This window comes from Linepithema humile, chromosome 1 (assembly GCF_040581485.1).
Source record: "Linepithema humile isolate Giens D197 chromosome 1, Lhum_UNIL_v1.0, whole genome shotgun sequence".
In the NCBI taxonomy this organism is placed as follows: domain Eukaryota; kingdom Metazoa; phylum Arthropoda; class Insecta; order Hymenoptera; family Formicidae; genus Linepithema; species Linepithema humile.
Window position 1 is genome coordinate 26,383,409 of NC_090128.1, and position 27,932 is coordinate 26,411,340.

Genomic DNA, 27,932 nt, shown 5'->3' on the forward strand with positions numbered 1-27,932 from the left:
TTAATGCATAAGAATTAATGAGAGAGATTGCTATACTTTCCTGAAATATAAAATAAACATTTTATTAAATCAGTTGGAATGATACTTATAAGATTTCTTAGCAGTTATATTTCGTTTCTTAATTCTTAATAATTGAAACGTCGTTTAAAGGACACCTATAATTTTAACGGTGCTTATCTCAGAAGAACTTAATATTTTTCTCCTGCTGCTTTCTTCTCGTCTTCGTGCTGGATTATATCAGATTATCTCGATGAAAACTTAAATTTTAGCTAACTTTCAATATAATCGAGGTGATGTGTGTGTGTGTGTGTGTGTTTGTTTCTTTGTTTGTTTGTGTGTGTGTGTGCGTCACTCATCTTTCGTTGTCGTAGCTGATTCTTTCTTATATCATGTGTATAATGTGAGATTTATATTTATAATATATTCATATATATTTATGTCTATGTGTATGTATATACACTTTTATTCGCGGTATTTACAGTAATTAGTATGGCATTTAAATACATATAGGTACACTTTATTAAATAATAACAATGTTAAAAATCGGCGCATTCGATATTTTTAAACGCAAATCGCTGATCGTAACACGAGGAATGAACAACGATGTTTACAATTGCGCGTTCCATTCCTGATAGTATTAAAAGCATGCAGAAGACAATATGATATATTGTTGATTCAGTTTTTAAGCTGCGTAATGGCTATGCCTTTCATTTCGATGAGACGTGCATTTTTACGAACGATGAACGAAAAAGAGGACACAGAAGTGCGTGTGCGATTAATGTTATGGCTTAGGCTTTGCTGTAGATCACATGATATATCGTTAGGCTTGGTATATACTGTTCAGTCATCACTTTTTAGATCTGACTTACAATCAGTGTGTGATAGTTATCATAAAGTATAATCGAATAAAGTAATGTATATTTTATCACATTTATTTTTGAAAATATCTGCAATGATTTATATAATTTTTATCGCAATGAATAATAGTCTATTTAAATCATATTTATAATTTGTTTCCACAAGAGAACATATCTCGGTTCGCGCATTAGACAGTAAAATGGGAGTAAAATGGGAGTCGCTTTTTAATTTTTTTATATAAATTATTAAATTTATTATATAAATTTACGACTAATAATTTGCAGTTTGCGCCGCGTCAATAATTTTACCAATCGGAATGAACAATTAATTATCCTCTGCTATGTCAGCCATCCTGGACCAAGTCAGAAATATATATAAATAATTTTTGTAATTTACGGTCGCGTAAAGATTGTTTTTGTTTGATAAAATTATTTTTTTAAATGTAAATTAACATAAATTGTTCAACTTTTTTACATTTGTATTGACGGAATTTCCTTATTTCTTCTTTGGTTCAAAATGTTTGACATGAATTGAGAAACCTAAATCGAAGACTCCGTACCGCCACATGTATTTTGGCATCAAGTTGCGATTACGGTCGTCAGCCTTCTATCCGTGTATCGAGATGTTTCGTGTTTCGTCAGAATAACCATATTATCCGCGATGCAGTCTTGAGAAATTCTCCTGGACACTCACTCCAGATCGTAATCATGCTGCAGATAGCGGATCGACCGGGAGATCGTTTTGCGCTGCTGCGCCGTACTCCGTCAAGTGTTGACGGCCTGCCTGATGAACAGGTACTCCGAGAACTGCTGGCCCTCGACACCGCCACCGTTGCTCGCCACCACCCGGAAGCCGGCGTTCAGCAATCTGGTGATCGCCTGAACGGAGTTCAACTTGCAATAACCGTTCAGCGGGAACCGGATGACGTGACGGGCGTCCTGTTGGTGCCAGGCGACACCGGAACGCGCGTCGATCACCGCCTGTGTGGTTTCCGGAAAGACCTCGTCCAGCAATGCCCGTCCACCCGATAGCATCACCCGCTCGCCTAGATCTGGACTGACGTGTAATGCCACGCACTCGTAGCTGCAATTACCGTCGTTGCTGCGCATTTTTTCGGAATCGCGATTGCACGGCGCGGTAGTGCAGGCGGTGCCGCGACCGCCGAGCTGACCAGAGGGCGGAGGACTCGGCGAGGACGTGGTCATCGTTGTCGAGCCGTTCTTTATGCGCTCTTTTTTCATTTGTTCTAATTGTCGACACATCGCTGAAAAAAAGATACGGTTAGATTTAGGGAGAGAGGCAGGATTATGAGAAAAGGAGTGGGTCATTATTTATCATAGATCGTTCGATTCGCGATATTGATAATTAAATCATAGAAGTTTGTGAGATTTTATCTCTAATAATATTATAGTTTTATTTTGGTCATAAATGATTTTGGTAAAGTTTAAAAGTATTGGGGAAAACAGAATTTTGTACGTAAATTTGATTTTTATTGGAGTGAAGTGTGTATACTGATGAAAGAGAATACAATTTGTCTCATTTTTATCTTTTACTTAAAGTCTTGAGTTATTACTGTAATTCAGTAAACAACTGTTTCAGAGTTCGTTATTACTATTTCATCGCGCAGGCAGCTGTAAGTCGGTCGAGAAAATTAGGAGAGAAATGATATATCGGTATAATACGATATCGCTATTTATTAACTTTCTCTGTGGTGATCTTTTAGCAACCACAGAAACCGCTATGATCTTAATATTTCACGATAGAGAGTTAAGTTTTTTTCGAATACTATGGTACATGAATCGAAATAGCTTTTAGAACATATGATATATCGAACAAAGGGATAAAATGTGTATTTTAAAATTTTTATGTAATAACAGAGAATTATGAAATATGATAGAAAAAGAATTAAAGTAACTTACGCGCAATATCGAAGTATCGCGCTTCCTCCAGCAGCAAATCTAGGTCGGCGAAGTTGTCGGGTATCAGCAGCCGGGAATTTCGCATAAAATTCAGTATATGCCGGAACATACCGCCGTCTCTATCGATGAAGTAATGTTGTTTTAGCGAGTCCAGAACGATGGGGATGCTGCCATTAAACAATTTTGCTAGCCTGGATTCTGGATATCTGGAAAAAACATCATAATGCATATTTTGTAAAATTATCATATTTGAAAGTCGTAAGCTTTAGCGAACAACTTGTAAATAGTGATCATTCGTAAAAATGCACGTAAGAAAATATTCGAGAAAGTAATATTGCACTTGATTCACGTTATTTTAACTTTGAAATTTTGGTGTGACCAAAGTACAATTATAATTAATATTGTTAATTGTAAGATAAAATTGGCGATGTCCGAAGTTAAGAACTTAGTATAGAGAGAAGAAATTAGTATATTAATTTTGCAGGGATTTATACCAGATATAATGACATGGAAATTATATTTTCTATCGATCAGCGGTTAACCGAGTGTGTGCAGGTGCTGATACTTTGATCACCTGCCGAAAGCGCTTCAGGTAGCCACATGCAGTTTTAGCGAATGACGGTTCGGTACAAGCAGCTGTTCATTTAATAAATTCCAACTCAGTGCGCTACTTGCTCAAGTTTAATCAGTAACGTTAGAGCTATTACGATCGAGGAAGGATCGAGTAAAGTGTATATGAACGTGTCTCTTGATTATATTAATATACGATATTATTTTAAACAAGGAATCATTCTGCTATGAATAAATAATTTATTCATAACAATTTGCTTTTATATGAAATATCTTCGCGCATCTATCGTTAGCAAAAATACTAATGTTCAGAAATTTGAATATTGTGTAATATTGGGATTATTTTCTAAAACATAGATTTAATACCGAAATGATTAGAAAGCAAGTATACGAGAGAAATCATATTTTCAATTAGAAAAAATGGAATTATTTAATAAAATCTATGAACCCATTCATCATTTATTGGAAAAATTTTATTTAATTAAAAAATTGGTTAGAAAAAAAATAACAAAATAGAAAAACGATATTCTGTTACGCGTGAATGAGGACAGTAAATTTGCCTGCTTTGCAAAGGCTTAGGATAAAATGTGCGTATGAAATCTTTTGGTACTTTAGATATGCAGATGCACGCGTGCTTGTTTTTCTCATAAATGAAGCAGCAGCAGGCCCATGCACGTATCACTTTTTCCGGTTTCTTTAGAAAGTATCCGTGACATTTTCGAACGCATTTCACGACATGTTTGCGAACACAGCATCATTCAAAGTAGGCTGCAGCTAATCTTCTTATTACATATTTCCACGTTACCGTTAAGATTTCTTTCCGTACTTTGGTATTATATCGCAAAGAGATAATGAGATAGTGTGATGTTTTGTTATGTGCTTAAGCTCACTATAAATTAAAGTGAGAAAGCTAGTAAAAAAAGCTGGTGAAAGAAGCTAGTAAGAGGATTACAATTCTTATTCTTTTATAAAAATTTAATTAAATGTCTAAAACCTTTATTATATAAGAAATAATATTAAAATATACATGTTTGAAAATATTTTAATCATAATTCAGATTTGCTTACTCGCAATCTTCTTAAATAATCACCGTTTATCTCCCGTATTAATTTGATAAAGAATTAATTTTATTCCAAAATCTTTCACAATATATCATTTTAGTTCTCTAGCATTATTTTATTATCTCTTTTCTTTATTATCCCTTCATCATTATTTAATGCAACTAGCTACAGCGAAGAAGATTGATAAATTTTTTATTTTTTACACAATGTTTGAAATTAATTTTATGAGATGAAAAATTCTCCCTTATCGTTTATTATTAAAGTCAATGACGTAAGAATTCGAAAACTTCGCGTAATAATAATAATAATAATACTGCAATCTCATAAACAAATCACACCCATAGTATCCGCGTTAATCAGCTTCACGTACGCGCTAGCTTGCATGTGCTCTCGGACGTGCCGAGAGCGGTGTCGTGTTCTGCGTGCACAGCCGAAGGTCGTCGTAATTTAGCATATAATAGACGAATGCTCTGGGAAAAGGACGGGGTAAAAGAAAAGGGACGAGGGTACGCAACGGGGAAAAGAGGATGGATAGGAGATAGGATGACTCTGAGGACCGCGGAAGGGCGGGAGGGAGGGAGACCCGACTCTCTTCCCCGTGTATCTCCTTCCCGTCGGTGCGTTATGGCACAACGAGGGGGAAATACCGAGGTAGAGGTACCTGGTGCCCCCTCGGGCCGGTTCCCATACCTTCCACGGCGATAACATATAATAACGACGGCCTCATGGAGCCTGTGGGCGATCTGACTTTAGCGAGGAAGAGAGAAGAGAACACACCGCGGGGTAGATACGAAGGTGTATACGTATACATATACAGATATGGAGAGCTCCTCTCTCTCTCTCTCTCTCTCTCTCTCTCTCTCTCTCTTCTTCTCTATTTTTCTTCCTCTTTTTCATCCATCGTCAGTTACTCTCTTTTTCTCTCTCTTTCTCTCCTTTTTCTTTTCTGGTCTTGTTTTCTCCTTTTATCTATCGACTTCTCACTAGTGTATTGGTCTAAAAGGATAGAGAAAGAGAGAGGCACTGTCAGGATGGGGAAATGAAAATCGCTGGATTTTACCTTAAAGCGTACGCGAAATTTTATACGGCATAGTTAATTTTCCATAGAATATATCGAGGCGAGTTATTGTAAGGGAAAACTTTACTCTTTCTCGGCGTACAAACCCGTTCCCTTCCCGCGTCACAATTGCCGCGGGTGCGCTAAAATTCACACTGTAATTTCGGTCAGTGAAGATGTGAAAATGATACACTTTCTATTTAAATGAATATCGCATCGTTTTTGTTTCTCCTTCCATTTCTTTCATCCGAGACACAACTTCCAAATATTCTTTTATGACTTGGAGCGTATAATAATTTGAAAATTATTTTCTCTAAGAAGTTAAAAGAAATTATTAAAGTACTTCGATGTGTCTAAATTTATATTTTTCTTCGAGCAATTTATCTTTATTTGGTTTTTTGCTACCTTTCTCAACTATGTTTTATCTTTGATTCTATAAATAACAAGTGTGCTCATAGAAATCGAAATGGAGAAAGGATTCGCATAATACGCGTTGAGAAATAGAAAATGAGAGAGAAAGTGCGAAAGTGATATTGTCGAAAGAAGCGAGAAGGAGATGCGCATTCGTAAGCCAAGGGCCAACTAGTCTGTGAGGATCGACTGGAGAAGGGTGATAGCGGGGGAGGAAACGGTACCGGGGGCGGAGGATGAGCACCGTGATTACCCGCGGCGATTTCTTGGGCCCACCGACCAACCGGGGTCCGATCCCGGGTCAGATCCGTTCGCTATGGGAAAACACTAAACGATCGGCTCACATCACTCAGATTCCGCTCTGCTTTCGATATATACAGGATGTATCCAAAGTCACGTACTTTCTATCAGTTGCAGAATTTTCGATCGATTTAGGATTATCTTTTCGATAAAATTTAATTTCAGAATTTTTATTTAACAATATGGAAAATTAATAAATTAATGTACAAAGTTATCTGATAAATATCAAGTGAATATCAGATTAATTCTAATGGTAATACGTTGCATATTTATGAAAATGCTTAATTAACATTCAAGAAGTGTGCATTAAACATTTTTTGTTATATTTTTAATTCTTTTTTTTTACGTTTTTTTTATTATTGATAAAAAACCGATTTTTATTCAATATAAAAATTTTCACTGTTTTATTAATGCAATTATCACGTAAAAATAGAACATTTATATAAGCAAATGCATTCGCGTGTGACCGATGCATATGAGAATATACGTACGAGCTCGAGAACGAGACACGTCCGCTAAGACATTCCGTTAGATCCCGCTAAATTGCACGTGTCGGACTAGAGGGCGAGGAAATGACGACTTAGTACTTTACCATGGGATACCCTCGAGGCCCTGTGCAGCCTCCTTGACCGGCAGGATGATCGACGATGTTTTAGGGATTATGTGATACCGGAAGCGTGGACTAATGATCGGCTATTACGTCATTCCTGTAAACGCTTGGTAGAAAAGGTCGATACAGAACGATTAATCTTTCGTAAGGCACGTGGAATCTCGCGATAATCTGCAATCTACCTTTGATCAAAATTCTTAATGACATTGCAAACTAAGAATTATAACTATTGCAAAAGTAATTCTCAAGTATTCTTTAATCGAGTACAGGCAGCAATATAAATCAGATAGCCAAATGTTAGGAATGTTGACAGATTGACAGTGATTTTGATCGAATTTGATTAGATGGATGATTATCAATCGAACATTGATGTTAAATGGTGTGTAAACGAATAATTAACTATTTCGATTGCGAGATAGGGATGATTAAAAAATATAATTTACCAAGAAAATTTGAACAATTAATAGTCTATACTTAGTATTTTATAAGACTATTCTATACTTCAAGATGAACAATATAATTGCATTAAATACCAATAACAGTCAAACGTTTATAATATAAGATAACAATGATAATGTTCCACTTCAAGAACGAAATCATATTAGCAGTAAGCAAAAGTGAATTGTATTGTCAGGTAGGTATTATGTTTTCGGTGTATAAACCGAAGCTGCGGGTTATCGTATAAATAGACATAAACATTTACTAATTAACATCGCGTTAGGTCGGTTGGTTGTTACGGGATAATAAACGTTTGGCGTTATTTTGAAATTGTCGATTATACACTGACGATTGAACTAAATTAGTCAGTGGCATGAATTTATGATCGGTGTGCATTATATTGGTGTGTTTACTTCATCCATAACGTCGTACGGTATAAACAAGGCTAAATATGCGCGATCTAATAGAAACTGTTCATACACGGTCTATTCGCCGTGTTTACTAATGCAAACAAATCGCAAATATTTAATTACTTACACTGCGTTTCAGACCGGTATTGATTTTATTTTTCAATTTAATTTTTTACGACAATCGGAATATATTTTTATATGATATTAATAATTTATCATAAATATCATAAAAGTAAAAGATCTTTTCATTTTGGAAAACAGAAGATACATGCTTGAATGTTCAGGTTGAATCAGGTTTAACGCTCTGTATTGCTGCATTGAGTTTGAAAAAAAATCAGTCTCATTATTTTTACTGACTATGCATATATCATCTAGATGTTAACAATGTACATTTTTCGCGCTTATTTCATCATCGAGAGTTTTCTCAGAATGACTGATGCATTATTCCTGTAGCTCGAGGACGCGTCTGCCGGCGGTAGTTTCGCATCGTACTTATTATTATCTTTTTGTCACATGCTTCTAGAGCATCGTTACTAGACGGCATATGAATGTTGGCACGAGTCTCCATGCTAGAAATGATTATCCTAAGCGTATACTGCGTCAACACCGTTAGGCGACGGCGATGATTTAGTCGCTGTAAATCAGTTACAAGAGTAATACCGCATTATACGAAGTATACAATCTCTCTTGACGTGATTTTAATATTGTTTTAATGCGCGGTAGAAATTCCGATCGTGCTAGTCCGCCGCGAGATAATTAAATGCACGCTAATGTGACGCGATAATCGTCAAACAGACGAAATTATATAACATAGGGGCCTATAAATCTATAATCTCTTTTCAAACGGTAGTCAAATGCATTATTCCTGTGATGTTGAAGCTATTTTATTATCGATGGCGATTATAGAGTATGTGCACCATTTCGTTAATTATATCTGTGCAATTTAGTTAAATCTCTGCAAATTAGTTAAAAAAAAAAATAACGATCACATGATTAGCAGTGTCAGTTATAAGATTTCGAAAATCGCATTTAAATAAAATAAATGTAAATAGAAGAAAATTTAAATGTTTCTCTAAACTCTAATAGTATTTTGTATCTTAAAATTTACGACGACTTCATATCAGAACTTTCGTAAATTAATTTTTATTTATTTATTTTTATAAAGAATATGCATTGTAAAATAACACCATTGGTGCTGTGTCAACGTGACTCTATTTGCACGATTTTCTTGCATTTGCGACACACGATGCAACATCGGTCGAGCGACATCGGCCGATACTTTCGAAGCAATAAGGTCACGTCGTGTAATGAGGGAGGAAAGTGCAGCCAAGCGTGACGACGGAGATGGCAGAGTGGGACAAGTCGTCAATTTTACGCGATATTCATTTTGCACTCTTGCTGGTTGCTCGATACGCCGCGACACTTATCCCGACGTTTTCATAGATTAAATCACGTGTGTGTTCGCGATGCGCGTTGTAACGGTTCATAGAAAACGGACCTGCGCTCCACTAACTCGACTAATGATAATCCGTGCATTGCGTGTAAATTTGCCTATCGCGTGGTGTTGTTAGCTTTAGCTTGGTTTCGTTGTTCTGTTAATTTTGGGCTATTTCGTCATAGGACACATACACACACACACACACACACACACACACGCGCGCGCGCGCGCGCGCGCGCGCGCACGCACACGTACAAGTAATATGTCAGTAAATAATCTATCATTGTAAATATAAATCATATATATAATCTGTCACCATAAATGAGTAATGAATACTGAATTTACGCTGATAATAGTAACAAAAAAGTAATATACCTACTTTTATTTTTTGAGGAATTATATATTGCAAAGATTATATACGTTATATTCTTTTCCCATGATTACTTTATACGATTTTAATTAATTTTAATCAAATTAAAAGCATTATTTTAATTTAAAATTAATAGATTATGTAATTTAAATATTATTTAATATAATATTTAATATAATATGTAAAAATATTATGTACTTTTATTAATACGTAATAATATTAAATATTATTTAATATAACGTGAAATATAGATATGTGATAAATATTAAATTTTTATTAAGTGAATAAGTTATATTGTTTAATATCTTTTTATTTTTATCATAAATTATAGCATAGATAATTGCTATAGCATAATGACTAATTTAATCAAATTTACTTAAGTATTTCTAAGTTAAATTAGAATTTTTATTATTTTTATGTTTTTTTTTTCTTTTATCTTTATTTGAGCAATATAATAGCACAACTTAACAATACCGATACTATGAGGCTATCCATTATGATTTTCTCGTTTATTCATTATGGACAGTCTAGATAGAAACATCTTCGTAGCGAGTCAGAGCTCATGCCTATTCAGTTAACGAGACGACCAGTGAACGATAAGGCCACCTGTCAATTATGATCAGCTTTCTCACGAACGTATCTATTACGGCCTACTGATGCCGTATGTATGTACACCGCAGTCTGATGCCGTGCATCCGTAATCTCCTTGTGAAAGGAACGATTTTCCTCGCCGCTAAACACGCTAGATATTTACTCATGTCGCAGATAGTGCATTCTGCTCGTGTAACGAACGTCTTCGCGGAACGAAGATTACGAGACTACGCAGTGATATTTAGCAAGTTCGATATTATGTTTGATAACCGTTGAGACACGCTGCAATGCATCACGTCGACTTAAGAATCTGATCTATACAAGTTTATATTAGATTTAGAATAATGAGAAGAAACAGACTAAACAAATAGTATAAAATGTGTTCAGTATATTTATACTGATCGTATAATTTTAATTTACGCTTATGTATCGCGATTCTGATTCAACTATATATTATGAGATTTGCTCATCGGGGATTATTTTACATCAGTTCAAACTTCGTGCGGTATTATACTTGTAGATTTTTCTTGCCGCAGCAAAGAGGATAGCTGCGGGGTGATACTTCGAGGAGATTAAAACCCTCTCCATAAGCAAAGTGCAGTTGTGCTTTCACGTTACGTCTCTTTTATGCATAAAGCGTACGGGTACATCGCAAATAGCCTTTGGACACTGCCGGGCACAGTAACGGTGTGCCTGATTGCGAGCGATATGTTCTCAGAGATATTGCTCGGTACGAACATCCTGGAGCGTTGTCGATGGTCACGTTTCCGCGATCCGGACATCACGCTCCCTTTCTACTCTCTCGCTCGCTAGAATTTCTTCGTGCCGTTTAAAAGTCGCACTCCATACTTTTGCGAAAAGACGTATCTGCCGCGGAAGATATCCGTTCGCGATTTCAGCGCAAAGTTATACATTGAACCATCGTTGTCTTGTCTTTTCTTTGTTATGTCGAATGATATCTTTTTCCCGAGCGTGCTTAGAATTCTTTTATAGTGTTTTTTCGAACTTGAAATTCATATATTTAACGTTCTTTAAGGACACAAATTAAGTTTTTCACGATATTGCATCGAAAACGCGTGAAAATCATTTTATTCTCGGCCTATCTTGAATCATTAACGATCAAAATATACGAATGTATTCTTACTTCGTTAAAGTCTCGAGGGAGGACGTGTATATCGTGCCACCGACGTCGATGTGGACCGGTGCGGTATACCTCGAAGCGGCTGCTACACAAGGAATACCGGTCATCTTCTGGTTGTAAGCCGGGGCCGCCGGCGTCGGTGGTGTTGGCGATGAGGAATTCGACATCGTGGGCGAGGTGGCCGGCGAACTGCTTGGCGACAGCAATCTAAGAAAGATATTTTTGATATTTAACGCGATAAGATCGTGTTCGACTTCCTAATTATAACCTTTCGAGATATCTTAAATAACTACATCATAATCTTTATGTCAGACGTTAATGAAAGGACCGAGTTTTCGGTTTGCCTTAAATAAAACGCAGCTGTTGTTTATACATAAATTAAGTAATTTTTTTCAATCATTTTTTAGATTGCGTATAATTTTAATGCAGCATTCTATGTTGTAAATATGATTCTAGACGATGAAAAAGCTAATTAAACGAAGATGAGTTATGAAACGTTGCTGACGTTATAATTTATGATATATGAAATTAAATGACATTTGCGCGGAGAGAGGATTTTACTGAGTTATATTATATAAGTCTTTCTCAGATGGACTATTCTGAACCGCCTTGTAAATATTAACTTATATTGGAACTCGGATGTAGACTTATTTACCTCATTTTAATTTGAGCGCTAGGGAACATATTGCGTTGCGCCGTCAGCTCTGCCTTCGCCTCCTTCCCATCAGCCTCACATTTCCGTCTGGAATTAAAAACATGTAGACATTATTATTTGCATTGCCAATAAAAAAAATAACAGTAAATATAATGATAAATTAAATTTGAGAGATATACGCATGAAAAATTTAAACAAATTTCTATGTGATAGTATTTGCAACGATTAGCATAAAATAATAGAACTATTGTGCATTAATTTGTCGATGTCGTATTTAGCACAATATTTTGCAGGCAGTCAACTGTGCACTTTGGATTTTTTTGAAATTAATTAATCGAAGATTAATTGATCATCGATTCATTAATCGTAAGTGCAATATCTATTTGGTTATGTCTTCATTTAGTTTCATCGTGCTTATATCTGAAGATTATATAAAGTGTTTATACACGTCAAATTAAGCAACAGTTTTTGCATATTGCGCGTTATTATCATTAAAATTGAATCGCCGTGTGTTCAGCGCTTATGCGTTTTATTCGCGTAACATAGGTGTCGATTTAGTGTATCGATCTCACGGCTAGCCGCGGACAACGATAACACTAGTTTAACGAGCTATTGTTTTTGGTCAAACATTGGCAATACTGAATCGACTGAGCGCCTGGAACATTAATGCGAAATTCTCGTATGCATTAATAAGGCAATTAGTGGCGAAACAATATTTGGTCGACGCTGGCTGGCCGACCGTTCATGAGTATTTTTTTCCACGCGTTTCCAACGCGAAAAGGGAGAGCGGGTTGGTTTGCGAGTTAGAGTACCCTCTCGAATTTTCATTATTACGTGCTCGTGAAAGGCTCATTATTAGCTATTGTCCTGAGGCTTGCTTTTCATAGCTTCTGTAATGCATGGTTTTTAGACATAACTAAGGGGATTAATTTTCCTTGCTTATCTTCCTTGACATTTTTGACAGCTTGGAAAGAAAATTGAGATATTTAAGTAATGTAAATTTCTTGAAACTCTTTGATATTTCAGAGTAATTAGCAATCAACATATATTGCATAATCTCTCTATATTGTTAGATCTACATTGTTCGACAAACTGTTTGACAAGAAAAAATCGACGCGCTCCGATAAAACAATTCTACATCGCTGACATTTGGCTTTACAAAATATTAGTCTGTGATATTTAAGACACAGAGTTTCTTAACTAAATAATTCTTGTATATTGTCATATTGTTATCAGCACATGTAAAATTTATAGATGAGGAGGCTTGCTTTTTGAAGTGTGTCAATTTTTTTTATCAGTGTATATAGAAAAGAAAAGAAACATTAATACACATTTTTTATCGATAAAGAAGTCCTTTGGTTAATAACGTTCAGTCAATATCATAAGAGAATTTAAAAATTGTCATGTTTTGCGTATAAGCAAAAGCAGCCGTCTTGAGCTTCATTGTGCGCGCCGTGACAATCGTGAAACTCGACAAGGGAAAAAGACGCGTCTATCCGTCGCAGTACTTGTTTTCCATCGTCCGACGAAGAATTCGCGATGGTCAGAAGACCACGGCGCGGAAGGGGGTACCGGTTTTCTCCTCCACCCACCACCCTCGCCCACATCAGTCCGTGCCGTTGTGCGGTGCATCGCCGCGGGAGACGCCGCGAAATGCGATGCAGCGCCTTTTCTCGGCCGCTCTGCGAGAGGTCGCCAGGCGATGCGCGATGCTTCTCTTCTCCCGACGGCGGAGAATGGTGGCGGGGTACCGGCGGTCGTCGCAAGTCGGACATCGGGTTAAGGAGTAGAGTAAGAGGTGGTGTGGAGCCGGGCGCGGAGGCGGACGAGCCAACAACGGCCATCACGGCCGCGCTGACGCCGCGGGCTGATCGGGAGATTTATGTGGGGCTATGCATTTACGAGTAGAGAGACGCATACTTGCATACATAATTAACTCGCCTTATTGTGGCAATCTTTAATGTCGATGAAATATCGATCATTATCGCGCTTTTGTGCGCGGAAACATGTGTCATCAGTATGATCGCGCGTTGACGGTATCGCAGCGAAATTAATGAGTTTTGACAGCGCTTCAGTCATGTTCTCCATGTTTAAAAGCATGTTTGCATGTAAGATGGGCGGAATAAAAAAACATTCGGTGGCGTTGTTAGATTATTACCGCTTACATCAAGCGAATGTAATATTTTTATTTTATTCTTTATTTTACTTACAATGTTTTTTCTTGATTTTTGATAATATTTTTTATAAATAATGATATGCAAGTTTTAAAATGATTGTGCGAACGCTCATGGATAAAGAAAAGTAAGCTGAACAGAAAAATCCTTTACCGTTTTGTAATTTTTGCAATAATTATTAAGATATTGATTAAAAAGAATCGGCGAATAAGAGCACGTTTTGCGCGGCTAAATCGTAGAATGTATGCTCTAGGCGTGACAGCGGCGAGTGTCGCATGGTAACGAAAAGTTTGGTTGCTCGGCGAGGACAGAAGTAACACGCGGCAGAAGCTTTACTTTTCGGCACAGTTTTGTCGCGCGAAACGCGCGCTCTTTCGCCAATCTTTTTTAATAATTTTCTCCATAATTATTGCAAAGATTGCAAAACGGTAAAAGACTTTTCTATTCGGTTTACTCTTCTCTACCCAGTCATGAGACACAATCATTCTGAGACATTCTATATAACTATAGTATTGTTTCGAATATCATTGTAATGTAAATGTATTTATATTTTACAGATAAACTTTGTACGCGTCAGTGCTACAAGATATATTCGCTCCGTAGTAATATAACAAAGTTCGCGTCGGGAGTGCCGTTTAAAGTGTCGCGCGATTTTCGCATTCGAGTAGCGCGTGTGCCGTGAACATGTGTGAGTGTTTTGAAGGACCGCTGAAAGGAGGAAAAAGCCTAGAAGGCATCAAACGACAGCAGAGCATCGATACCGTAAGTAATTTGTCACAAAAAATGCATGTTTTTTTAGTGATAATGAAAAGGTTAGCTCAATGTATATGCGGAGCCAAATAATTATCTGTTGATTAACTGCTGATCTGATATTTGAGCTTCCTCGCTCGTCGTACTTTATTATATACAGTCGACTACGTGATCGTGAAGGTAATATAAGAGATTTTCGTTTATTGTGGGCGGGGACGAACTGGGAAGGTTGATTTAATTCATTTATGATATACATATAAATTAAAAAGGAAGATATGTGAAGAAGAAAATTTAGTTAAATTTTATCCATACGTTTTCATCACTGATGAAGACATATAATAGCTTCGATACGAGTCTCGTTGAAAACGGTGTTATCAAGTGTGCTCATAACACAGCGGTGAAATGAACGGCAGCGCCGACTGAAAGAAGAATCTGAAGAACGATATAGCTATAACAATAGCAATGATCATCATGGTCGTTCGCGCGCCTCGGGGCGATTGGTCGATATACGAATGTACATTACAGTACTGAAACCATTCGGCGATTAATTTTATGTATAATTACATGCCTAAAATCGACAATTAATTCAATATAGAAATTAGTATTTACGTTTGCAGAAACAATTTACGTAAATAATTCGGTGCGCGTTGCGGCATTTTGTAGCAAGATCAATATTTAAATCGATCGATCTCGGCTAAACAGAGCCGCGCCGCTTTTGCGTGCAAATAGATCAAGATTTTCGCATCGCGGGAAGAAATCACGGAATATGGAAGTCAGGACGAATGCCGTAACGATATCTGCAATAACGTCCATCGCGACGTGGCGATGCCTCGAGCCAATTGTATCTCGTACGTAGATAGTTTTATTACATGCATACATCCACATATGTGTCAGCGAATATGCACGCATAAAGATAGGTGGGGCAGAGAATACACAATTATTGTGTACTATCTATACAACTGTCCGCATACGACTTCTTCGCTAATACGACTTTACATACAATAATATTCGAATAGTTCTCAAGTGAACATACTACACAGCTGTGATCGAGATCTCTATTCATGCAGATTTGATACGCAATAAAAATACAAATGAAAAATTGATTGGCATTTTATGCGACGTGATTTTGATGCTGCAAAGAATGACTGCTTCGCGTCTTTGACGAATATTTTAAAGATAGTTTTTTGGCTAAATTTAAAGTTGATTTTTGTCTATTACTTTTCAATTTTTAATTAAATTTTTTAGTAAATAAAGTTAATCTAAAACTGCGAAACAAATTTTATTATCTACTTACAATTTTGAAGCTTAATTCAAAATTTTCTTATTTGTACTATGCTAAAAATTAAATATGAAATATTACTGACAATCGATGCTAAAATTTAAACTGTTTATAATAAAGTTGCATGTGCAAAAGTTGAGGGAGTTTATTAAATTCTGATGATACTGTATATAAACTTCGTGTAGAAATAAAAATTGAAAAGTAATAGACAAAAATCAACTTTTTAGTTATGAGTAGTAGCAGCTTATGCAAGTCGGCACGTGTCCGATGTCGCGAAGGCGAAAAGCGCTTCACCGAGCTTGAAGATGCGACGTCGTCGCCTCTCGAACGTCAAATTAGAGAGGAAGGAGAAGCAGCGGGAGAAGATGAAGAAGGTGATGTTGGTCGCGACGTCGTCCGCAACGACAACACCATCATATTCGCGTTATTACCCGGAGCTATCGTACCCGGTATCTTATCCAGATATAGTTCTGATACGCACACGCGTATATACGAGCAAGCGAGCGAGACGAGCGCGTGCGAACGACCACTGACACGCTGCAAAGCGTATAAATTCACGCACATACGTTAGGGTGATCACAGCCCGAGGACACAATGAGGCGGCTCACACGCGCTAAGGACGCGCGCGTGCACGGTGTCGTGCACAGAAGAAGAGCACTACTAACTTTACATGGACGTTTAATGGCCTGGGGACGTCGGCGTATGCAAATTTGAAAGCACTCAGTTACATCGGGCGACGATGTATCGCTGGAAAAGCTTGTCACTAGACGTGGAAATGAGTCAACCGCGCCATTTTGTGGAAAAGTTGGGGTAGCTCACCAGAGAATTATATAAATGATATAATTAAACAATACATACATTGGAAAAAACTGATCTGACGGGAGATCTGAATATATATATTTAAATAATGAATCATAAGCGAGATAATTTATGTGGCAGAAAAGCTCTTTTAAATACAAGTCAAGTTAAATAAATTCAGTAAGCACAGAATATAAGTTTGAGTTTAGAATATAATAACGCAAAAGAAATGCATGTTATTTTCCATCTGGTCATTTGGTAATCAATTCATTTGGTAAAAGCAAACTCTGTTGCGCGGGATATTATATCACGCGAGCTAACATTTAAGACAAAATATCGAACCTTCCTGTATGGAAATGATCAATTTTAATTATTGAAACTATTCTCTATCAATCCTGCTGAAAATCTCATATGCTTATACACACGTGGGTACAAAGCTAGAATAACAGAGACATCAGATGTTACCACAAAGTGATGAAATGATACCGCGAATGCGAATTCATTTAGACCAGCCGACGGATTTCCCTCTGGTGATTTCATTATGAGGGCCAGTCAGATCGGCTCTCTCTGAATAATATTTGTAATGGAGAGCGCCATTTGCGAACGCGCACGGACGTTCGAACCGCAATGTTATTAACGTTATAATCTAGAGAGCGTAATCTTTACGCCAGTCAATACATTAGTTTTCTCGAAATAATTCGATACCGCGAATAAGTTTTCCAAATTATTAATCCAACGTCTATTCGGTAGTTGAAAATATTTTTTCTTATTTTTATAACAATAAAGTTATTTATATCTCGTAATGTATTTAAATTAAGAGTTCGTTTCAACTATGGCTCGGAATTTTTTCGCGTTGATGAAACGAGTATTAAGTTGTATGAAACAATGAATGCGTCTTCGCCTTTCCCTCCTCTATTGGTTAAACATCTTTGAAAGACTTGTGAGAGACTCACGGCATCCCGATAAGTGCATCAAGCTACCGTAAAGCGGTTGATTGATGGATCGGTTTATTCCTTCGCCGCGATTAACAGCTTCGCACATGGTCGGTGGGTTTAAATGTATTTGTAGTGCTTTATCACCTGTTACTTAATTTATGAAGATAAACGTTGTTAAAGATTGTAATTATAATACAACGCCCCGACTATTGCGGCGGTGCGATATGATCTCAACTTCGCAACATACATTTATATAGTATTTAATCATATTTATGCACGTTATACAGAATATCGCGATGTTTTTATCATAAATTGAAATACGCGCATTAACTCGATAAATATTCATACGTGATAACGTTACAATATTTTGTTTTCAATATGGAGCCAATAATAATTTATTATATGGCATGGTATATATATAAAATATTACAATATACTTGATGCATTAATACTTAATGTTTATATACTACAAAGTGTTGATTTTGGATTAGTCTTATCGTGAGAGCGAAGTTTAAAGCGTGTTTAAGGGTGTCTTGTACTGACCTATATTCAATCCTAAGTATAATCTGTTACACTGATTAATTGAAGATCAGTCGAGAACACGGTAGTCAGTACGAAATTTAATAAATGGCGAACTACATATACTTGATAGATAGTGTTTCCAGATTGATAGTTTGCATATGCATGCAAGAGAAAGATTTCAATGTGGCAATTAAAAAGTTAGGGATGAAAATTGCTTCTAAAATTAAATAAAAAAAACGCCCGTGCGAGCAATTTTATTTTAATATCAAAATTTATCTTGCCGAGAGTTATATTTTTTTGTATGCGTTAATTTTGCGTCCAAATGTCATTTTTTTTTAGTATAGGCGTTACATAAATATATTACAACATGCACGTATATCGATTACTTAATTCTCTATATCTTTTTTACATAATGTGCAACTCTATCCCCAATTAATGAAATTCTCTATTACATTTTACTGTAAATTACGTCTCATCGTTTCTCACCAAGTCATGTTTATCTGTACTTAAAATTTCTTGTACTTTTTACATCGTCCTATTGATCGTTGCGAATTGCCTCGCGGAAATTCAGTATAATTATTGCCACATGTTGAAAGCCGTTTGAACGGCGAATCCAACGAATAATCGCGCGTTGGTTGCCGGAGAAAGCTTTTATAACATTAATTGCTATCCCAATCGGATGCTATTCGTGTAACAGCGGTCGTCATGCTGTAAGCCGCTCGTTTGTGTGTGCCTTGTTAAGGTTTTCAGTTGCAACGTTGCACCGCCGCCGTTCTCGCGCGCGTCCTACCCCTTACTCCCGCATTTACCACCTCGTACTTCATTACCGGAACGTCATTTGTCGGATACAAACGATAGACAGAGCATGAATAGTTCTCGGCTACTAGGAACTTATTACCCGCGAAATTATGCGCATTTGTTTCAATTGCACGGCTACTTAGTACCTGGTGCAAACATTAACGATCGTTAACGACGCGACTATCGTTTTCCGAACGATAATTGCGCCGCGGATTCAGCACTTTTTTTTGAGTATTTGCGAACATGCGTATGCATTTTCAATGTTAATCAGGAAAATTGCGATCGAACATCTGGAATGGCACAGCTAAAGGTTTTTGTCGAGTCATAAATTTAGATTTATCTACACGTCCTTTATAACACCTCAGTCCTATTTTCCGGATTAACTTGTCAAACTTGTTCTGCAACAATTCATTATAAAAAAATATATAAGACATGTTTTTGCGCAGCGAGAGTCCAAACAAAAATAATGATTACAAATTTCGCGACATACTTAAACGACGAGGCCTTCTTCCATTTGTTTTTGTCTCATTCGTTTGCATAGCACAGAGACAAATATCCGTCGCGCCAGGATATTAGCTCATCCAATCGCGATTTCTCGTGCGTTCGCTACACGCCGTTCGCTGATATAAGAATCAAGATGCTAAATGCATCGTCGTATGCGCCGTGGGCGTTTTTATCTTGTCGGTTACGTTCGCCCGGGCTTTTTATAATATTTCATCGAGCGGGTACACACCGGACACGCAAAGGATACACGCTTATGTATGCGCGCGCGCGCGAGCGAGCGCGTACACCACAGTCGCGGTGTAAATCTCTCTCTTTCCGCGGCTCTCTCGTATGCCTGGTGGCACTGGCTTGTATACTCCGGGCAGGTATGTGCCTATCTACCTACCTACGAGCGACTATTGCACGCGTCGTTACTTACGTCGGGCAACGCGAGGTATGTAAGCACGTACCTGCCCACGTAGCGCGCGGACCCGGGGCCTGTTCCGTTGCTGCGAAGCCAAAGAGGCACTCCCGACACGCGCCAATGCATGTCTTGCTCCATTTCATCCTCGCCTATTCCCACCACTTACTCACCTACTTACCCTACGAGACGGAAACTCTGACCGAGACGACGTGCATAAGCCGCGCGGCGCGGACCAGCCGAGATAGGAATTTCATGCGCCACAACGCGAATATATATCGCAGCATGTATTATATTCGCTGGATTGACCAGGTGTGCGCTTAACGCGAACAGTATTCAGAAATGAACGAAAGAAGTGCGGAAATACATTCGTGCATATATTCAGTATAACGGTGTTCTAAACTACTTTGTCCTCTTTATGAACATTAAGAAGTTTTTTTTTAAGAATTTGAGAAAATTTAAGCTTTAAAGTGACACGAATTGTTTGTTGGTGATAATTAATGTGAAAATTTATAGAATTTAGATAGTCTTGTTGAGAATTATTAATAATAAAATATATCAATATATCAGTAATATATGAATCGTAAAAGTATCGTAAAAATCGTAATTTCTTTCTTCGTGTTATAATATATTTTTTATAGATATTTTTCAAGATTAAATGGAGTTATTGATTTATTAGGTACTTTTTATGCTCGATTTCACATATCTTATTTTATCATATGTAATGATATAAAAAATGATTCCTTTTTTGTGTTATAATATATTTTTTATAGATCTTCCTCAAGATTAAATGGAGTTGTATTGATTTATAAGTACTTTTTATGTTCAATTCCCCACATATCTTATTTTATCATATGTAATAATATGATGTAAACAATTATTTTTGAGCAACAGATCTCTCGTAAAATGTTGGCAGATTAATAAGTATAGCTCTTAGAGGTGCGTATAATAACATATTTTATGTTTCCACTCACAAGAGTTACATAATTGCAATGCTTATATGGTCTTTTACGATTCATATCGAGTAAATTGCATAAGACATATTTACCAATGCACGCTGCTATGCAAGCGATTGCTTAATAGCATGGAGCGTGTAAATTTTGATATAATTAGATATAATTTGATACAAATTTAACTGTAAAACAAGTTCTCCGTTAAAAAATCAAAAGTTAAATTTAGCTCAACTTATTGTAGTTTGTTGTACATTGTGGAAGTGTGTACACATAAAGTTCATGTCACCATGTACTTGTTAATTAATTGAGTGTGACTATACTTAATTTAAGACCTTTCTTTGTAAATATAGGAAGTTCTTTGTAAATGTAGGGTTCAGAAAAATAAGCGCGGTTATATTGAATACGGAATTCAAGCGTATAATTTAATTGCCAAGTAGGATTTTAATTAATTTAATTACAAAAGGTAATCACATATCGTTATGAATTTATTTTAGCTGCAGGACATATTCATAAATAACGCATTGCCAGAAAGAGTTGATTATTTCGGATTTTGCTGCGTATTTTATTTACATGAAGCATTCGTTCTACATACACCGCTATGCAATTGCAGGCTTAATGTAATCAGCGATTGGAGAATTTTCACATGTTTCGCACAATAACAACGCATATGTGAGTGATTGGCCGTTCAGCTTTTGCATAGAATTTTTTTTATATTTTAATGTCACGATATTAATTTACATATCTTGTATAATAAATGTGCTAGTCTCCGTGGCACGTAATGCATTTTGCAGCATATTTTCATTCTTATCCGATAATTACTTGTTTGTAGGAATAATAGGAAAAAAAATTTTATGTACCGAGCATGAAATTGATTAATCACGCGTATTTTATACAAAGAACGCTCATATTTATTTTATCCTGTTGTTTCCCTTGGTTAATGCATCAAATTAATCATTGTGTGCTAACTTTTTAATGGTGTCAACGGAGAAAAAAATGTTCCTGCAAGTTTTCAAGATCTAAAATAAAATCGAACCGACCAATTTTTTTACGGTGTAATCTCCGTTACGGCGTAAATAGAAAAAAGCTCTCATTACACGCGCGGCAATTAAAGTTCTTTCCGTGTGATTGTTGAACGTACTAATAATAGCCATCGAGATTGTAGCTTCTGCCAACACGATCTTAACGATCTTTCGATTTTGATTCGCGCGACTGAAATAATGATAATAGAACGGCCGCATGAGTCCGATCGGAACCAAAGGTAGCTCGGGACGCGCGCACGACCCGTTCGTTCGCTCGCTCGCGTAAACGTATGTACGTAACATACGCACACGTACATTCGGGGCGATATCTCGGACGAGGCAAAATATTTACGAGAAAATTTCGCCGTGGGTGGCGCGGCTTCATGAATAATTTCGGTCCGCAGGAGACTCGTCAGCCGCGGGCTATGTGCTCAGGGCGCACGGTTCTAATTACGGCAACTGCAGAGCGCGCGTCTGCGCCCCCGGCTATCCCTCCAGCCGGTTTCCAACCTCCCTTTTCCTATCCCAGCACAATTTCCACAGAGCCCACATCCGTTCTGAAATGCTAGCAATCCTCCTCCCCCTCCGGCCCCTCGTCTCTCTCAATCTCTTTCTCTCTCTCTCTCTCTCCCTCTCTATCATTCATCCTCCGCGTTCCGCGCGCTCCTTCTCTCGCTCCCTCCCTTTTGTAGCTCGAGGTGTACATCGACTATTACGTTGCAACCAATTTTTGAAAAGTTTCCGCGGTCTATATATATTTTTTTTCCTCTGTGGCTCTATGTTCGCGCGTTCGCGAAGAAGTAAACAGAGTTTGCCGCGTTGAACGACGGAGTTCACAATTAACGCAGTGGATGATGCGCAGATTGCCGAGCGTTAATTAATGTAATATATGAGTTTCATGGTGTTTCTATTAGACGTATCTTTTTACTATTACACGGAAGTTTTGAACAATTAAATTACGATTACACAACTGCAACATTAACGGTTACTTTGTGTGATGTTAATCTGATGAGCGAAATTGCACTTTAACCGAATAACGCTACTCTGTTATTAAACTAAATCTTAAATGCATATTTTTTCGCAATTATTATACCGAGATATTTCAGGAAAAGTAAAAAAAAATGGAATCAAAGAAAGTGCACGATACTCTAATGGTGTTATTGATGAAATATGCAAAATATTAGTCGTTTCCGTAATCATTTGCATTTTTATAATTATGTTACGTTATGATATGTTATGCGTCAAAGACAAAAAATATTCTACCTTTATTTTATTCGTATCTTACTTTTTTTTTTTGACTCATCTGATCTTTTACGGATAATAGCCAATTATTTTAAGTACACAGCTACTTTAACGAACCGGTACATTTACTTCCCGGCTTCCATAGCTTATTGTGTCAAGACGAGAAGTGCTTCGATCCATCAGTCACGAATCTTGATGCAATACAAGTCTTGCAACTGCAGTAGCATTTAAAAATGTTATAAGCAGAACATTAATTTTTTTCATTATTTATATCTTTAAATGATAGACATATAATTTTTTGAAATACGTTATTATGAAAAATTTTAATTATCAAGTTTTCCATCCAAAAACGATAAAGATAATATGAAAGAATTTTTTAATTACCGTTATTTTCTTTACCCTTATTTATATCAAGCTTTTCTACACGCTCACGTGCGTTTTGACATAGTGAGGTCGTCATTTCTACTTTTGGTCAGGATACAACGCGCAACTCGTCTCTATATGGAAGTCCAATGTTGTGCCAACTTTTATACAGTTTCCTCCTTTGGAACCTTCTCTTCTCTTTGTATCGCGCGTGATTACTCGCGACGCGACACGAGGTGCATAATTGATCGTAACCATTGTTCGATGATAGCGGAATGCGACGTATGATTGAGCAATTGCATTGTCCCGTCGCGTTTCTACATACATATGCATTTCTAAAGGCATTGACACCCTCTCGGACGTCTGGCATAGATTAAACTTTCTTTACCCGCGGTGTCGTGAGATCAGATTGACTTTCTATCAACTTAACTTCAGCTCAATCGTATAAAATGCCCCACGGACGTGCGCGTATATGATTGTCCGATGTCCGCAGCAGTCGTAGCATTCTCTCGCGAAGGAAAATTACTGCAATAGACATCTAAAAGACGTTACAAGGACGTTTAAAAGATTAAGGTCCTTAAGTCTCAGTTCTGGAAAGCGAAAGAGATATGGGAAAATTCTTAGCAATAGCATAATCAAGTAGAAAAATTTACATTTGCAATCTATAATTGAAAAACGATGACGAATACAATCGATTATAATAAGATTTTATCTTTCTATGCAAAATTATTATACAGAAATTACATAATTTTATAAATAATCTGACATAAATAAATTAACACAAGATTAAAATCAACTAATTAGTTACACGGCTTTCTTGCTTAAATCGATACTTAATCGATTCTCAATCCGGAATGTCTGTTCCTATTAATAAAATCATTTGTACTTTCGTTCGAACTTTCCGTAGCGAAACGCTTGACTGCACCTCGCGGGCTACCAGCGACATAATTAACTACGTGAAAGTACACTATTTCCATACATGAATATCAGTTTGTCACGCGATGTTTCAAAGATATTTTGTATGAGAACAACGAGCGTTTTCCCCAGGCATTTTCAACTAATACATGTCAATATCATGATAACTTTCTTCACTATTCGCCACAAAAAGTCTTTAGTAAAAATACGTAATAATAATTAACGTTTCGTTCACATAAGATTTTTTAGACATTTTTTGTGTATCGGTGATGTCTTTGGGACAAACTTAACAATGTGAAATGAAATTAACGAATTATGATCCATTCAATATTATAATGTTGATAACTTTCTTCACTCAGAAGTTTTCGACACAATGTTTTTAATAAAAATACAAAACAAGTGTTTTATAAAAATTTTGAAGAATAAACGAATGTTAAAGTGAAAAATAACGAGTTTTATGTAACGCAAACGATTAAATAGTTCCATTAGAATGATGTGCACCGCGAACTCCATAAATTCATTACATGATAACAATTATATTCACAGAATAAGCTTGACGATGTGAAGAGCGAAACAAACTTACGAATTACGATCCTTGTCGATCTTACGATAATAATTCTCGTTGTTTAATTATCATACTCGACGTTTATATCATAGTGCAATCACAACTCCGGCCGGCCTATATAAAGTTAGCCCCCCATTTTTCGATTTTGAATATTTTTTTAGTTGTTCCAGGTTGTTCTACGTTTGTTCTATATTGTTCCAAAGTTATGAACAAAAAAATCAAAAAACATGACGGGAAAAGCAAAAAAACGATTTATTTTTGTGGCCACCCATTTTTTTTTAAATTCAAATTTTTTTGCTGTTCTGGATTGTTCTAATTGTTCTAAACATTGTTCTAAAATATTAATCCCCCTAAAAAAGAATTTAAAAAGATATAGCAAAAAATAGCATTAAGCGTCCAAATAGTATTTTTACATTTATCGCTATTATTATATTATGTTTTGACACCAAATTACATATTTAAGCTAAAAACGAATAGAACAACCCAGAACAACTCTCAGTTTCACCAGAACAAACATATAAAAGGCACTTTACTCTTGAAGGTAGAGAATTATTTTGTCTTTTTCGACCGATAATGTTACATCAGCGACACTAAAACCTAGAACAATGAGAAATAGACACAGAACAATCCGGAACAACTCTCAGTTTTGTCAGAACAAACGTTTAAAGAGCACTTTACTCTTGAAGGTAGAGAATTATTTTGTCTTTTTCGACCGATAATGTTACATCAGCGATTAGTGTCGATTAGTGTTTTTTTTGAATTTTTTTATTTTTTTAAATATAAGAGTAAAGTGCTCCTTATACGTTTGTTTTGACAAAACTGAGAGTTGTTCCGGATTGTTCTGTGTCTATTTCTCATTGTTCTAGGTTTTAGTGTCGCTAATGTAACATTATCGGTCGAAAAAGACAAAATAATTCTCTACTTTTAAGAGTAAAGTGCTCTTTAAACGTTTGTTCTGACAAAACTGAGAGTTGTTCCAGATTGTTCTGTGTCTATTTCTCATTGTTCTAGGTTTTAGTGTCGCTGATGTAACATTATCGGTCGAAAAAGACAAAATAATTCTCTACCTTCAAGAGTAAAGTGCTCTTTAAACGTTTGTTCTGACAAAACTGAGAGTTGTTCCGGATTGTTCTGTGTCTATTTCTCATTGTTCCAGGTTTTAGTGTCGCTGGTGTAACATTATCGGTCGAAAAAGACAAAATAATTCTCTACCTTCAAGAGTAAAGTGCTCTTTAAACGTTTGTTCTGACAAAACTGAGAGTTGTTCCGGATTGTTCTGTGTCTATTTCTCATTGTTCCAGGTTTTAGTGTCGCTGGTGTAACATTATCGGTCGAAAAAGACAAAATAATTCTCTACCTTCAAGAGTAAAGTGCTCTTTAAACGTTTGTTCTGACAAAACTGAGAGTTGTTCCGGATTGTTCTGTGTCTATTTCTCATTGTTCCAGGTTTTAGTGTCGCTGGTGTAACATTATCGGTCGAAAAAGACAAAATAATTCTCTACCTTCAAGAGTAAAGTGTTCTTTAAACGTTTGTTCTGACAAAACTGAGAGTTGTTCCGGATTGTTCTGTGTCTATTTCTCATTGTTCCAGGTTTTAGTGTCGCTGGTGTAACATTATCGGTCGAAAAAGACAAAATAATTCTCTACCTTCAAGAGTAAAGTGCTCTTTAAACGTTTGTTCTGACAAAACTGAGAGTTGTTCCGGATTGTTCTGTGTCTATTTCTCATTGTTCTAGGTTTTAGTGTCGCTGATGTAACATTATCGGTCGAAAAAGACAAAATAATTCTCTACCTTCAAGAGTAAAGTGCCTTTTATATGTTTGTTCTGGTGAAACTGAGAGTTGTTCTGGGTTGTTCTATTCGTTTTTAGCTTAAATATGTAATTTGGTGTCAAAACATAATATAATAATAGCGATAAATGTAAAAATACTATTTGGACGCTTAATGCTATTTTTTGCTATATCTTTTTAAATTCTTTTTTAGGGGGATTAATATTTTAGAACAATGTTTAGAACAATTAGAACAATCCAGAACAGCAAAAAAATTTGAATTTAAAAAAAAATGGGTGGCCACAAAAATAAATCGTTTTTTTGCTTTTCCCGTCATGTTTTTCGATTTTTTTGTTCATAACTTTGGAACAATATAGAACAAACGTAGAACAACCTGGAACAACTAAAAAAATATTCAAAATCGAAAAATGGGGGGCTAACTTCATATAGGCGGCCGGCCGAGGCAATCGTCGCTGTTTGAATCGTTAATTCTGCGATCAGCTTGTTCTTCGACATTTCCGCGTACGCAACGTTGTAGATTTATCGATGCCTTCTTAGTAGATAATTATTCAAGTCATTTTATAATTTAACAATTTGCCGAGAAATTTAAAAACAGGCAGGTCGTGTGAAAAGTTCTCGCTTCACGACGTTTGGTCCGTTTATTCCATCCGTGTGAAAATGTTTATCATGTGGCTCGAAATTTGTGTATAAATCGTATGTATGTTACGTAACGCTAGACGATCGAGACGGATAAATGATAAATTGTGAATCACTCACCGTTTTTGACACGTGGGCTCCAGGTTGACGGTTGTTCTCGTGTCCACGGCTGCGGATTGCGGAAACCCGGAGTCCCGTCGCGGTTCCGAAAACTTGTCACTGTCACCTAGGCGCAGTTTTCGCGAGTAGCTCCAGCTCTTGTGTCATGCACTGAACCACGTGGTTGCATTCACGTGTCTTCAACCGAGAGACAAAAATGACACGAACCGCACACGCACTACCGCGGCTTTCGTTGAACTGCGTGTGCTCTCCGCCGTTGCAGTCCTCGCGCTGGTTCCGCTACCACCACCAACCGCCGCTACCATCTCCACCACTGGCTGTTCATTATCCTTGTCGTTCT

At 36.7% G+C, this 27,932-nt stretch overlaps 1 protein-coding gene across 1 annotated transcript; it reads right to left on the reverse strand.

The window, feature by feature from the left end:
• Positions 1-36: 36 nt before the first annotated feature.
• Positions 37-27,932, reverse strand: twz (BTB/POZ domain-containing protein twz). Its single transcript, XM_012377016.2, has 5 exons — positions 27,593-27,932; positions 11,830-11,916; positions 11,178-11,381; positions 2,778-2,983; positions 37-2,122 (listed from the first exon to the last, which is right to left on the reverse strand). Exons 2-5 carry the CDS (start codon positions 11,856-11,858, stop codon positions 1,623-1,625), a joined length of 939 nt encoding a protein of 312 aa, XP_012232439.1. The 5' UTR covers positions 11,859-11,916; positions 27,593-27,932; the 3' UTR covers positions 37-1,622.

Excerpts from the sequence above, each read along its gene's own strand:
- twz (XM_012377016.2), bottom strand. The coding sequence starts at position 11,858 with ATGTTCCCTAGCGCTCAAATTAAAATGAG. Across the intron at positions 2,984-11,177 it reads TCCCTCGAGACTTTAACGAA|ATATCCAGAATCCAGGCTAG; the intron begins GTAAGAATACAT and ends TGTTTTTTCCAG. Across the intron at positions 2,123-2,777 it reads GCGATACTTCGATATTGCGC|CGATGTGTCGACAATTAGAA; the intron begins GTAAGTTACTTT and ends TCTTTTTTTCAG.